This window comes from Bactrocera dorsalis, chromosome 4 (genome assembly GCF_023373825.1).
Source record: "Bactrocera dorsalis isolate Fly_Bdor chromosome 4, ASM2337382v1, whole genome shotgun sequence".
Lineage (NCBI taxonomy): Eukaryota > Metazoa > Arthropoda > Insecta > Diptera > Tephritidae > Bactrocera > Bactrocera dorsalis.
Genome location: NC_064306.1, coordinates 63,947,185 through 63,961,325, shown reverse-complemented (window position 1 = coordinate 63,961,325; position 14,141 = coordinate 63,947,185). Strand labels below are relative to the sequence as shown.

General features: G+C 35.3%; 1 protein-coding gene across 3 annotated transcripts in view; it reads left to right on the top strand.

The window, feature by feature from the left end:
- Nucleotides 1-271: 271 nt before the first annotated feature.
- LOC105226957 (chondroitin sulfate synthase 2) overlaps nucleotides 272-14,141 on the top strand; it is a 41,074-nt gene continuing 27,204 nt past the window's right edge. For 2 of the 3 annotated variants that reach the window (XR_007422734.1, XM_029550500.2), the window contains exon 1: nucleotides 272-1,521. Coding sequence is in view for 2 of the 3 variants with exons in the window: in XM_029550500.2 (XP_029406360.2) it covers nucleotides 1,300-1,521 (222 nt within the window). In the remaining variant the exon portion in view is untranslated. The remainder of the gene's footprint in view (nucleotides 1,522-14,141) is intronic. The other variant, XM_011206101.3, reaches the window with a different exon arrangement.

Below are 14,141 nucleotides of genomic sequence, written 5' to 3'. Positions count from 1 at the left end.
AAATAATATTAATGTTAGTCTAACAAATTTAATTTTCTATTTTTACAAATAAATATGTATGCATGTTTTGTCATGCATATTGTACGGTTAAAAAGTATGTTGTTTGTAAGTGAACCGAATGAGGATCGTTTTCCGATTAGCCGCATTGCATTGCATTCCTAGCATTGCCGACCACCGACGGATGTCGCTCACCCTTGCATGCTTGAACATGCTTGAAGCACCTACCAAATGAAAAAAAAGAAAAAACAACAACAGTGTTGTGTTATTCACCTCGCTGGTGAATAGATTTGTTAATTCTGTTGTGGAGTGCGGTTGTGTTTTCCGAGCGGCATGTCGCGATTTCTTTGGCATTAAATTTTTGATTATTATTTGCCGTGCGCTTTTGTTGTTGTTGCCTTGTTTGCTGTTAATTAATGTTGATTTTTAAATTAATTTAATCAGTTGCTCTAAGCTTGCCATTGAATGAAATAAACCGTGCTGTGAAATATGAATGGAATATGTCGGCAAAACACCGGTAAAACGTGATTTATCGAGCACCACCGATCAGTGCAGAGTATTATGCTTGTGTTTGTGCCAAAAATTAGAAAAAAAATTAAAAAATAAATAAATTAACAAATAAATAAGAAGCAGCACATGTAAATGGTGACACAAAAAAATATAAAAAAATTACGATTTTGCAAAATAAAAAGTGTGTAAAGAGTGGCGTGACAGAAAAAGAATCGGCAAAATATCTTTTGCTGGCGCATCCAATTGTCTGTTTAATGTGTATCGTGTTTTTGTCTGCTGATTTGTCGATCGGTTTGCGTCTGCCGGTTTGAGTGCTTCTTCGCCTGTTGCGTGCGTGGTTCGCTATTTGCGCGTGTGTTTGTGTTACAGCGTGATAATTATATGCATGTGTGCGTACGTGTGGTGCAACGCGTGGAGCAAGTGGCAAGCTTCATTGCCAGATCAACATCTTGCGCTGGCGTTCATCAAGCTGCAGATGCAAAAGTGTTAGCGCACACTTTGCTGGCAGCAACAGCAGCTCATCGCCAATAACAGCAGCAAAAATAAATTACTACATACCTACATACCCACAGTGCAGCCTTTAATTGTTCCTCATTAAGATGATGTTTACTCCAAACGTTTGACACCCAACATAGTTACAGTTAGCTAACTATATTGTGCTTTAAAATTGCTGGTATTGCTCCTTTCCGAACGCCCTCCTTATTACCCTGTTTAACATCAATCAGCTGTTTTACTGCAGCACACTGTCGTGCCAATTGGATTTAATTATTTTAAAATTTTACAAAACTGATCATGCGTAGATCAGCGCTTAGCCGAAATCACTACTTCGTATTCGGCATACTAGTGGGTTTGGCATTGAGTTTCTATTTGCCGGAGGATGTTTGGGATCTGGTGCAAAAAGAGGAATGCCCCCAAGAGGCTGCCGAGAATAGTCTGATAGAAAAATTCGGCGAAGAATTCGAGCCACATTTGAATTTAATTAGCAAACCTTTGGCGGCTAAGAAACCGGTAAGTGTAAGTGTTGAAAATTGGAATTAGAATTTACATAAATTATGTGTTTGTGTGTGTAAGGTACATTGTATATTTAAGTTTAAGTTATCTGATTGCCAAATTAATTATTTACAACTAGGAATCTGAGTCAGTTGCGCGAAGGCTTGCGAATTCTAATTAAAACAACTGGATTAAGATTGGAAATTTAAGTTTTTAATTTAATTTAATTTAAAAATTTCCAAAATATTTTAACACGAAATAGGCAAGCAGGAAATTATTTCAAATAAAAAACTGGAATTATAAATTAACTTTTTTTAGACCGGTATTTTGAATTAAAAATTTCATTTATATATTTTAAAACGTGTTTTGGGTTCAAAAATTTTTTTTTTAATTCTTTTCGATCTGGTCTTCGGAATTTGCATTAAAAAAAAATATTTTAAATTAATTTTCTTTCGGAATTATAAAAAAATTTAATATTTATTCAATTATCTTTTGTAAGCGTTATTTAGAACCCTGCTTTTGGCTTATTGCAATTATTTCAGCACTCAGACATATTTATTTCCAATTCAATTGAGTTGTATAAATATTTACAAATAAAATATATAATTAAATGTTTTAATAATATTTCGTCGTGGACTTAGATAACTTCTTGTATTGACTTACAACTCTTTACTCGCCCTTGTGCTGCTCTATTTCAACTTTACTTTTGTTTTAATGGATTCAATAATAATTGATAAACAAAAGCCACTTAAATATTCATACATAGTTATGTATGCACATAAATACATATAATTTCTTAACTCACGCTATTAAATTTGCCGTTTGTGTACTTTTCTAATTGACTTGATTTTCTGTTTGTATGTATATATGTATGTCACCATGTGCTTTAGTGCCATTCAGAAGTCTGCCTACACAAATACGAGTAGATATGTGCAGTACTTATGTACATGACATACATATGTATGAATGTAGGCATGAATGAAGGCGAAATGCCACTTGTTCTTCGTCTATTTGTTTACTTTCTTAAAATCTTAAGACGAGCGACTTTGTTGCTCTGCGTTCTGCCCCATTGGTAGACGAAGTACGAGCATAATATAATATTAATGGTGGTTGTTGTTTCTATTGCAATAATTATAATTTTTTATAATCAGTAATTAAGAATATAGAAATATGCCGTGTAAGCGTATAGCAGTTATTCAATTTACTTAAGTGCCTATTTATGCAAATAACAATTATCCTCCTTGTTAATACCATTTCCGTTATAAATATGAATACTGTGTGTGGTTTGTTGTTAAGAGCATTGCAAATAAGTAGAATGACGCCGCTATTTACAACTCTGTAAATACACCTGCATATATACATACATACATACATATGTATGTGTAAGTGTGAAGTTCATTAGGCGAAAAGCACGTGTTTTGTTAACAATCCATTACTCGTACTCGGACTACTTGAGAAATACAATGCGGCACCAAAGTTCACAAATATCGACGCATTACTTTTCAGTTGAAACGTTTCACGCTGCGAATGTGTACATGTGTTTCAGAAAAAAGTATAGACACAAAAATATCATTTAGAATTTTATTTTTATTTTTTTTTTCTCAATTTTTTTTTTCAAATTTTGTTTCAATTTTTATTTTAAGTTTTTTAGATTTTTATTTTTTTTTCAATTTTTTTTTTCAATTTTTTTTTCATTTTTTTTTTTTTATTTTAGTTTTTTTTAATACTTTAATTTTTTTTTCATTTTTTTAGCTTTTTTTTATTTTTTATTTGCTTTTTGCTTTCTGACCTTCCGCTTATCTGCCTTATTATTGAACACGTCACACGCCGTCTTCCTTCTTCGCTTCATTGCAATTACACATGTACGTACATACATACATATGTATGGGTGTATGTTTGTGTTATACTGTGCCAATTTCCTTTTCAATTCAATTCGCCTGTTGAACGCGTTAACGTTTTTATTTTAGCTCTTCGCTAGCTTTTTTAGTTTATTTATTTGTTTTTTTTTTGTTTTGGCGGAATAGGTGACTATGAACATGAACTATGAATGCGTATGTGTGTATGGATATATAGCCAATATTGTGCGCGGTAAAGATAAATACCACGTTGTTCGCTGTGTGGCCAAACGCCATGTAGTTATCTATATTGCAAAGGCGGGCCACCTTTAATTTGTTCTTCGGCTTCCACACAATTTTGCGTTAAAACCGATCGCCTCGATAAATATATATGTATATGTACATATTTACATATGTATATAGGCTAGTACATTCTTACTTGCATACACACATACATATGTATGTACATATTCGCACATGGTTACGTCAAAACGCCACGCATTCATTCATCGCTGTTATCATTGACAGTTCTGCTGTAGATTAATATATGATCATACCTACATACATACATATGTACTTAGATTATTGGCACTTTTTAAACATCGCTAAAACTAATATTTTGTGTTTTATTACTATTAAGTTAAATGCTATAATAAATAACTTTATATTGCTTTTTAGTTAGATTACTCGTATAAATCCATTCTTTTCATTTAATCAAAGCAAAATGGTTTAGTAGGGTTTTCCCAAACATACCAACCAATCAATTGCCGTGATTATGGGAGATTATGTACCTACATAGATTAGTGCTTCTTGGTAAGATTAAAGATTTGCCAGCAGACAATATTTTGTGCCAGCTATTTAAATACATACTCAAAATGTACAGTGGTGGTTATTTAATTAGAAACGATGTGCCGGGATCGAAATGTCCTCACTGTGTGCCTCTTCAATTGTATGAATACAACCAATAATGGAATGGATCCTTTTCAATATATCATTTGAAAAAATTTGACTCAGAATAAATAAAAAAAAAAATTCTTAGATTGGGACAACCTGGTTGTATGTTCGTGTGAAGTTTGATCTCCATATGGCAATTACTGTCTGTTTGGCACCTGTTCGTTTAGAACGCGAAAAGTTTGTCTGATGGAATCACGGCTATCGCTGAAAATGTTGCAGTAGTGTTTTGGGGAGCCTACTTTATCAGCAACACAAATATATGAGTGTCATAAAGTATTCACCAATGAAAGTTATAAAGTCATAGAAAACCTCCACCTCTGTTAATGGCAATAACTTCGAAAAAGTTAAAGAAACACTGTTTGAAAATTGTTGTGTTGGCATCCGAAAGAGAGCATAGGACCTCAACATTTCTTGTGGAACCACATATTTTGCTTAAAGGGTTACCTGGGTTTCTTCGGGTAAAAAAAAGCCTTTTTTCAACAATTTTTTTCTCATATGAAAAATTAAATATTTTATTAGAATTTCTGAAATTTTTGGAAAAAATATTTTAAACTCGACCATTGCGACGCCATTCCCGGTGACTTTTCGGAAAAAAGATTCGCCTGCGTTGGCAGGATAACTCCTTACGGGATCATCTAAAGTGAAAAAATAGGTTTTTTAGTTAAAACCTTAACTTTGAACTTGGACGATTCGGATTTAAATAGATTTTTGGCAAACAGTTTTACAAAAAAATGAAAATTTCAGAGAAAATTTAGCGACATTGCATCTCAAATACCTGTGTAAAATTTCATGAAGATCGGTTGAGTAGTTGCCGATAAATCTCGCCAATCGACTTCAAAAACACAGTTTCGAGAAAAACGTATTTAAAGGCGGGGCACTTAGCCTAGCTAGCCTCGAACGCACAAGTTCACAAGGCTGTATCCCCGTAACTATAACTCGGATCAACTTGAAAATTTAGGACAATATTCTGCAGGTGTAGTAGAATAAAGAAAGAAGAAACCGATTTTTAAAAACCCATAAACCCATGTAACCACTTAATGCTTCGGATGTGAAGCGTTTCAATGCTGAACTCGTATCGCAAACCCAGAATTTTTGCAAACACGTCGCCGAGTAAAGCATCATTACTGGTGACAAGATGTGGATTTTTTAATATGACGTCAAGATTGTTCAATAATCTAGCGAATGAGACTCCAAAACTAAGCCGACGCCGAAAAAAACCCGAATGCGCCTTCAGCGAACCATCCGATTCGAGGCTTAATTTAATGTAACCGTGTCCTTTCGGGAATATACCGCTAATTTACTATTCAAGCATGATATGAGCCTAAACATACTAAGGTTAGAGAAATGTTGCATATGATATTTTGAACTGGCTTCCACAAAGTCCTGATTTCAAGTCAATTAAAAGCACAGGGCCAATTATCAATCCCGACATAGAGAAAAAGTTCCGTAAAAGACTTAGGACTTGTTTCAACAAGGCTGGAAGTACCTGCATATTTGGGTTATCATTCCATAATAAGATTGAAAGTGCATCGAAAAGACTGACCTATATTATGAGAAATAATGGTTAAACACCAAAATATCGTCGTTTCTAATTATGAGAAGAAGCTGTTTTTGGTTTTCTATTATCTTCAGTTCGTTTTCTTCAATATTTCGCTAGTTTCATGTTTATTTTATTATAACATGCTTATTTTTATACAACTATATCCAAGTTCTATTATTAATTTTGGTGAATGAAATTTTAGACATAGCAGAAATATAATTAGCTAACTCGTTTCTAATTATAAGACCACGACTGTATATCATTTTTACTTTCCTTGTGCCAATAATAACTCTAAGGTTACTATAAATAACTTGTCATATGCCTAAAATGACATTACATACATTGAAAAGAGCTCAGATTTACTTAGCGGAACTATGGTATTTAATAGTTAAAATATTTCTGTCTCCACTTGACCTATTTCTGTAAAATTGTATAAATTATAAATAACATTAGTAGCTAGACAAAAATAAGTCTATTAAGCATATGAATGTGTGTATGTCTATGCCACCCAGTTGAATTACTGTGAGATTTCCCTCATTGCTGCTCGTCTTATGCGAGTACAGACATTTGTATTTGCAGCTAAATTCCAGCTTAAATATTTCTTCATCTAAACGCACTCACGCCGGGTAAATCGCTCAAATTTCATTATATTAAGTGTTGTACGTCTGATTGCTTCATTTATCCATAACTATAGCAACTAAGCTACATATGTGTGTATATATACAATCTACAAGTAGGTATGCCAACTACTACCAAGTAACAACCTAGTCACCGATCTCTTTCCTTGTCGCTTTTCGAGTCAAAGTCCATCATAATTTATACGCAGTAATTTGGTGTATAACTGGCGTACTAACGACTAGATATAAATAGTGTGACAGAGTTATTTCTGTAAATACATTCGACGCCATTCACATAACTTTATCGCGAAAACTATTAACTATTTGTTATTGTAGATATGTACATATGTTTGCATGTACTTGACTTAGTGAGGAGTAACATCAAAAATATATATGTAACAACAATGTAGCCGGTAGGGCCATAAGTCATTTATGTCATTACTTCTAACAAAAGGGAAACTGTGGAGTAGCAATTCAAAATTTTGCAATTATGTAAAATAATAAAAAAAATGTTTATGTATGTATGTATGTTTTTAATTTAATTAGGAAGGCTATATTCAGATATAAATATGTGAAGTTTTTATTATAGTATTTACTTAATTTTCAATTATTTGAACTGGTTATAAAGGGTGATCCAAGTGAGGCACTTTTCTCAATAGCATTTTTTGACAGATCTTATGGTCAACATAATCGGCGCGTACTATTTGCAACACCAACAACCATCTAAAGACCCAGCATTCATTGTTGATTAATTTTTGACCGAATAGACCAGCTGAGAATGTACACGAGAGTCGATTCGTCGCCGTTCGCTGCAAGTCGGACTGACGTATGGATTCTTTTACGTCGAGATCTTAAATTAAAGCGTACAAAAAGCCTGTGCAAGAACTGAAGCTGCTCGACTTTCCCAAGCGATATCGTTCCGGTCTATAGGCTCTTGAAAAGTTCCAAGAAAATCCGACTTCTTCGAGCCAAATTTTGTTCAGCGATAAGGCCCTTTTCTGGCAAACATTTAGTTAGCATTTTTTTCCAAGTCCTGTGTATAAGTTAGATTCATAAAAACCTCCCAATCGAGCTCCTGGTGAGCGACTACCTGGTCTGGTGTTGTGCTGGTGGAGTACCATTCCTCTACCATTGGCCAAAGCTTCCCACTTCTGGGCGATTGCCTTCTTCTAAAGGTCCAATTTTTGACAGGACAAACACATGAGAGGAGCAGTTTATAATAGATGATTCCCTGCCAATCCCACCAAATTCCCTGGCGGTTAGCAAGGTTTGTGTCCTGGAAAAACCTTGCTGATCGCCAACTCTGGTTGGGTCCCCGCTCACTCGGATTTGACAACGACCGTTCTCGGTTGACTTTGTCGTAAGTGACCCACTTTTAATCGTCAGTAACTATCGTCTTTGGTCTGATTGTGAACGAGGACAATATCTCCTGCTATCAAACAAACAGTCATTGCATTCGCGACTAACTCGCACGTCACTCTTGACAGTCATAACTTTGAAGTCCTAGATTGTTTCTATCTTGGAACCACCATCAACGCCAACAACAACGTCAGCCTCGAAATTCAACGCAGTGCAATAGGTGCTTCTGTGAACTGAGTCAGTAATTGAGAAGTAAAATCCTCTCTCGACGAACGACATTCTAAAAGTCACTTATCATCTCCGTCTTGCTATATGCTACAAAGGCATGGACGATGACAACATCTGATGAGTCGGCCTTATAAGTGCTCAAGACAAAAGTTTTGCGAAAGACTTATGCAGTCGGCGGAACGATGAGCTGTAAGAGAAATACGGCGAGATTGACATAGTTAAACGAATCAAGAGACAGCGGCTACGCTAGCTAAGTCATGTTGTCTGAATGGACGAAAACGCTCCAGCTCTGAATATATTCGACGCAGTACCGGCCGGTGGAAGCAGAGGAAAAGGAAGACCGCCACTCCGTTGGAAAGACCAATTGGAGAAGAACCTGGCTACACAAAGTATCTCAAATTGGTGCCAAATACCGAATAGAAGAAACAATTTTTCTGCAATTCATCACTCTTTTTACAGGTGGAAATTCGGTCAAAGAGGTTTTTTTTGCATAACCTCGTTTCGCGCTTCTGCTTGTGTCTAGCCTTCATTACAGGGTTCCAAATTATTATGCAATTTGAATTCCTAAACATTTTTGAGCTCCTAATCGGAAAAGTGATTAGAGGATGGTCGGAATCGACGATTTCCAATATTTTATCGATATTTGACCTTCCAGGTCGTGCCATCTGATCCATATCGCAGTTATATAATATATTTTTGTGTTTGTTTACAAGATTAACAATATGGTCTACTATTCCAGTATTAAAGCTTTTAACAGTGATGTTCGATAGATCAATAGTATTGATGGGATGGCTGGACTAGGCGATTAGGCTACTTCAAATTCTGTTTGCAATTTTGAAGTTCACCAATGAAATTTTACACAATCATATAAGTTTTTGCGTATTTAGAATGTGGCTATGGGCTCATACGATCCCTTCTTGATGAGATTTTTTTTTCAAGGTTTGGTGCATTAGAAATTTTGGACTCATTGGCCGTTCTTTGTAAAAAAGTAAACACTATATGGAGATGTCATAATATTTCCGATCAGAACTGAACATTCATTTTCTGCATCGTCTGTCAAACCTATGGACTTCACAGCATCGATAACTAAACATTTTTTTTGACATAGGAGAGTCTTTTAAGAATTACGTCAAACGCTCCAATGCTCGATTTGCTTCATCAGTTACTAACCACACACAGTAACAAATCCGATTCAGATTTATTTCAGCAGCAAGATGAGTGTTTGTTGTGCTTTATTGTTTGTTATTATTTCGTATTTTTGTTCACACACACTCACACATACAAAACTACGCAAGTGCATCCATGAATGCCAGAATATTGAGCTTTCTGCACTTCGCTTAAATCTTTGTATGTGTGTGTGTGTAGTACAAAAGCATACCGATCGCAAGTACAAACCGTCGATCGTGTCGCCTCCGGCACTGTGCACTTGCATTCAAACACATACACACACACAAATCCATTGGGGATCCGTTGAAGAAGGAAATTGAAATACAGTCGCAAATTGCACGGAATCGGCAGCGTTGACTGGCTTTATGAATGGGTATTCGAATTTTTCAATTACAAACAATTCACGTAGATTACAACTGATTGCTTTGCAGGCTGCACGGATTTCTGTGCCATTGTTTACTTATTTGTTGTTGTTTCTCTGTGTGTTTGTTTTTTTTTTATTTAAGTGGCCGCGATGTGCGAACGAGGCAATTGCTATGCAGCGGTTAATTGATATTTGCATAAGATTTGTAGACTGCAGATCACTTCTGGCGCGTGTTCTAAATGCAACAATAAAATGTTGCTAAGCGTCGTGTTGCATGCCGCATAAATATATGGTTATTTTTGTTGCAAATTCACGCGCTTATGCGGCAGGCATCAAAGTGTGGCCGTAAAAATAGAAAAAATATTCACTATGAAGTAAGTATATTTTTAAGTAAAGAAGAATGGCTTGATATGGTGGTGTTTATGTATTTTATATATGTAAGTATGTGTGTGGAATTCACCTTAACCTTGTCCACTGTTTATGCATATGTACATATGGAGGTGTGATAACTAAATTTATGGAATTTGCTCTTTACCCATATTCATACTGCATAGAACTAAGTACACACGTACATAAATACATACATATCTAATATACATATGTACATATGTACATACATCGTATTTGTAGAAATTACTAAATAAAGCGGTTTTCTTTTAACTGCAGCTGTCATTGTACTACTTTGTCGATAAGTCGTGCGTTTACTATTACGTACATTTATCGATGAGGCACTTTTTATCAGAAAACAGTAGTGTGTGATGCTAGGTTATTTATACGGAGTTATCATAAAACTGTAATTAAAGTTTGAAAAAATGCACACTCCTAAGTAATTAAACACACATATGTAGTGCTAACTGATTAGAAATGCTTTGATATATTGGAATATCAGTAAAAGTTTTATATAAGTTGATTCATCTTTCCAGGGTAATGATATTACTAATACATAACATATTTCTCTTGATAAAATGGGTTTGTCCGTCCGAACCAAGCATAAAATTTCGCTAGCTCAAAAAACTGCACTAACATAGACAAAACGACCACAGTCCATATTTCAAGTAGGCTGAAAAGTTCGTATGAGAAAGAGCCACTGGTTTGGTTCCAAAAGTTTTGTGTTTATGTCTTCAAAGACACGAGCGTAAATTTCAAGAATATCGGAAAATTAGTTTTAAAATAGAAAAAAAAAATGCATAATTAGGACTACAAGAGTAATTAACACACTGTTTTTTGATGAAAAGAAAAATATAAATATCAGTGTTGCCACTGCTTTGCGACAGTTGAAGCAACCCTTCGTAAGTGATTTTCTAAATCCCGTAGAGGCATTTGGAAAACAGAGCACAACGCGCGCATAAAAGAGACTGTTACAAACGAAAACATCTATGAAGTTCCTTAAATTTATTTCGGTTTGTCTTAAGATGAAGTTGATCGAGATGGCTGACACTCAAACGTTGTCAAAAAAGATGTTCAACACCTTTTTTGTTCATATCGTTCATATACTATATATTTGGGTATGCGAAAACTCACTACAAATCAATCAATTTTTAGTGTCTCAAATCAATGAAAATGATAACAAGGTTGAATGAATCCTCATCCACAGATTTCTCTGAACCAATATTTAGTGTAATTTTGTGCTAGGAGACCCCATGAGAACGATCGACGACACCTTTTTTGAAGGAACAGATAAAAGGAAGAAATTCTTATTCACAAATAATTACAAAAGATTCCTATCAATTCTATTGTGACTCGATCTGAGCAATTTCTTCAATGATTGTACCATTGCTTTGGGCAATAACCCATGCCAAATTTTGTATAAATATCTCCTCAAATGAATAAGTTGGCCATATAAGTACTTGATGTCGAGGGTTCAGTTTTTATGGCAGCTATACACTATAAAATGAGCAGCTTCTTAAAGAGACGATTTTCTGAACGATATCTCACAAACTGCGAGACTAGTTTGAATATATACAAACAGACGGACGTACAAACGAGCTTGGCTAAATCGACCTTAGCTCATCACGCTGATCATTTGCATATTTTGTGTTACAAACTTCGTTGCAAACTTAATATATCCTGTTTAGGGTACAATAAGGTACGGGTCAAGTCGAAAAGAAGAAGAGGAGAGGCGTGGTTCAATTACCTCTTTCAAATGTTGGCTGCGGCTACGTCTGTGATGGTCCATCCGTTGAGTCCGGTTTTCGATGACTCATTCGAGCTTTTCGACTTTACATATCCCCACAAGAAAACGTCTAACGGTGTGATATCACACGAACTTGATGGTCAATCGATTTCCCAAAACGTGAAAATATCTGCTCATCGAAATATTCTTTCAATAAATCCATTAATTGACTAATTGTTGAAACCAAATGTCGCCGAGGTCACAATCTTCAATTTTAGGCATCAAATAGTGATTTATCATGGCCAATAACGGTCGCCATTGTCGGTTATGTTCTCACCGGCGTCATTTTTGAAGAAATATGGACCGATGATACCACTAGCCCACAAACCACATCAAACCGTTGTTTTTTCTAGATGAAGTGTCAGCTCTTGAACCTCTTCATGTTGCTCTTCGTCCCGAATGCGATAATTTTGCCGTTTTACTAACCCATTGAGCCAAAAATGGGCCTCATCGCTAAACAAAATTTGGCTCGAAAACGTCGAAGCTTCTTGGAAGTTTTCAGAGATCATAGAGCGGAGCGATGTCGCTTGGAAATGTCGAGCTGCATTTTGCACGCTTCCAATTTAAGATCTCGACGTAAAATGTTTCAAGTCGTTCCATACGTCAATCCGAGTTGCTGTGAACGGCGCCGAATCGACTCCCAACTGTCTTCGTGTACATTCTCGGCGACGGCTACTATAATTTCTTCACTGCGTGATGGATGTGGTCTATTCGGTCGAATATGATCGAATAATGAATGTTGAGTCTCAATATGGGTGATGGTGTTGCAAATAGTAGACTCAGTAGGCCGATTATATTGACCGTAAGTTCTTTACACAACATGAATGTTCGTATTCCAGGTTAACGATTTATAAACGTTATTCAGGCGTAAGTGTTTCCATGATGAAATGCCAAATAATACTGGACAAAAATAACATGTGAGCTTGACACCACGACTCACGCGTGATCACTCAAAACAAGGCTATTGAAAAAAGTAGGTACCTCTACTTGGATCACCCGCTACAAAAGTTCTTTTCAATGCCAGAAAACAAGATTAGTTTTTCCACTCAACAATTGTTATGCAAATTTATTATTCATTAAATGAATAACTTTCTTAATAAAAAGTTCACTTACACATGTATTTCCATATATTTTATAAATAAAATCGAAATGCAAAGTACTTTTATTATATGTATTCTTAGAACTAAAATGTGCAATTTAAAGAGAATTCCCCTCGCAATGTCTATTCATTGTCTATTTTCTAGTATGGTACACACATACAAAACATACATATTTGTCTACGACTATATACTCATGCCAGCAGCTACGTAATAGCGCACTTCAGCCTCTACCCGATCAGCGTAATTGCCTTCCCTCGTTGCATTAGATTTGTTATCATTGTTCTCAAAATCAATATTGTTTCTTCGATAGTTCTAAATAATCGTTAAGGCTTTCGTGTGCGTTCGTAATCATCTGATTCACAATGCAGCGACTTAAGAAGCTCTTTCAGCAATTATAGCGGCATTTGGTTTTATATTCAATAACTGTATGTTTAAACACTTGAGTGCACTCATACCTCTGTGGACATACGTAAATATTCCCGTTTTCATTTTCTTATACTTAATGGATTAGTATTAAAGTACTTGAAGCCAAAGACACACCTTTTGCTGAGTTAGATTCCGAGCGTGATACCCATTCTTGGCCTTGTCGCCGGGTGTTTGTGTATTTATGGCGTCAGACATGCCGGCAAGAGCCTACGAAGACATTCGTATTTACTCATGGGATATGTACTTATGTGCACATGTCATTGAAGTTAAGTGTTTCAGCTGGAATTTTGGCGTCAGACGATTCAATTTCAGTTGAGTGGGCACTCTGAAACATTGTTTTCGTAGAAATTGGTTAAAAACTTCAATTTTTTTGGGAATAGATGTTTATGAGCATATGTTCTTATGTATTTAAGGTTAAGTGGTAAACTCTGTCGTATTAATTCGATGAATGGACGAAATTGAAGTAAGGAAACAATAATCTAATTAGATTTTTTTTAGAAAATTACTAAAGATTTCAATTAAAAATGTGAGTCAGATATTGATATTGGTTCGGCGATAGCAATCTCCATGTGCGGAATTTTTGTAGGGCTTATCGTTTGCATCACTATCACTTGACCATATATTTACGTTCTATCCATAAAGAGAACATTCTAAGGCAAATGGTAACCGATGTTTCTTATTTTTGCAAATGAGTATGGAGATTTCAATGGATTATTTTAATTTTTTTACTTTGAGTTTTTATCATCATAGACTGGAACACTGTAATTGTATTAGACTTTTTTGGTTTCGTTTTCTTTTTTTTAGAAGCTCAATCGAAGGCGTCAGATTAATCGAAGTTAATATTGAAAGCCCGCTATATTTTGTCTTTAAATTTGATGGTC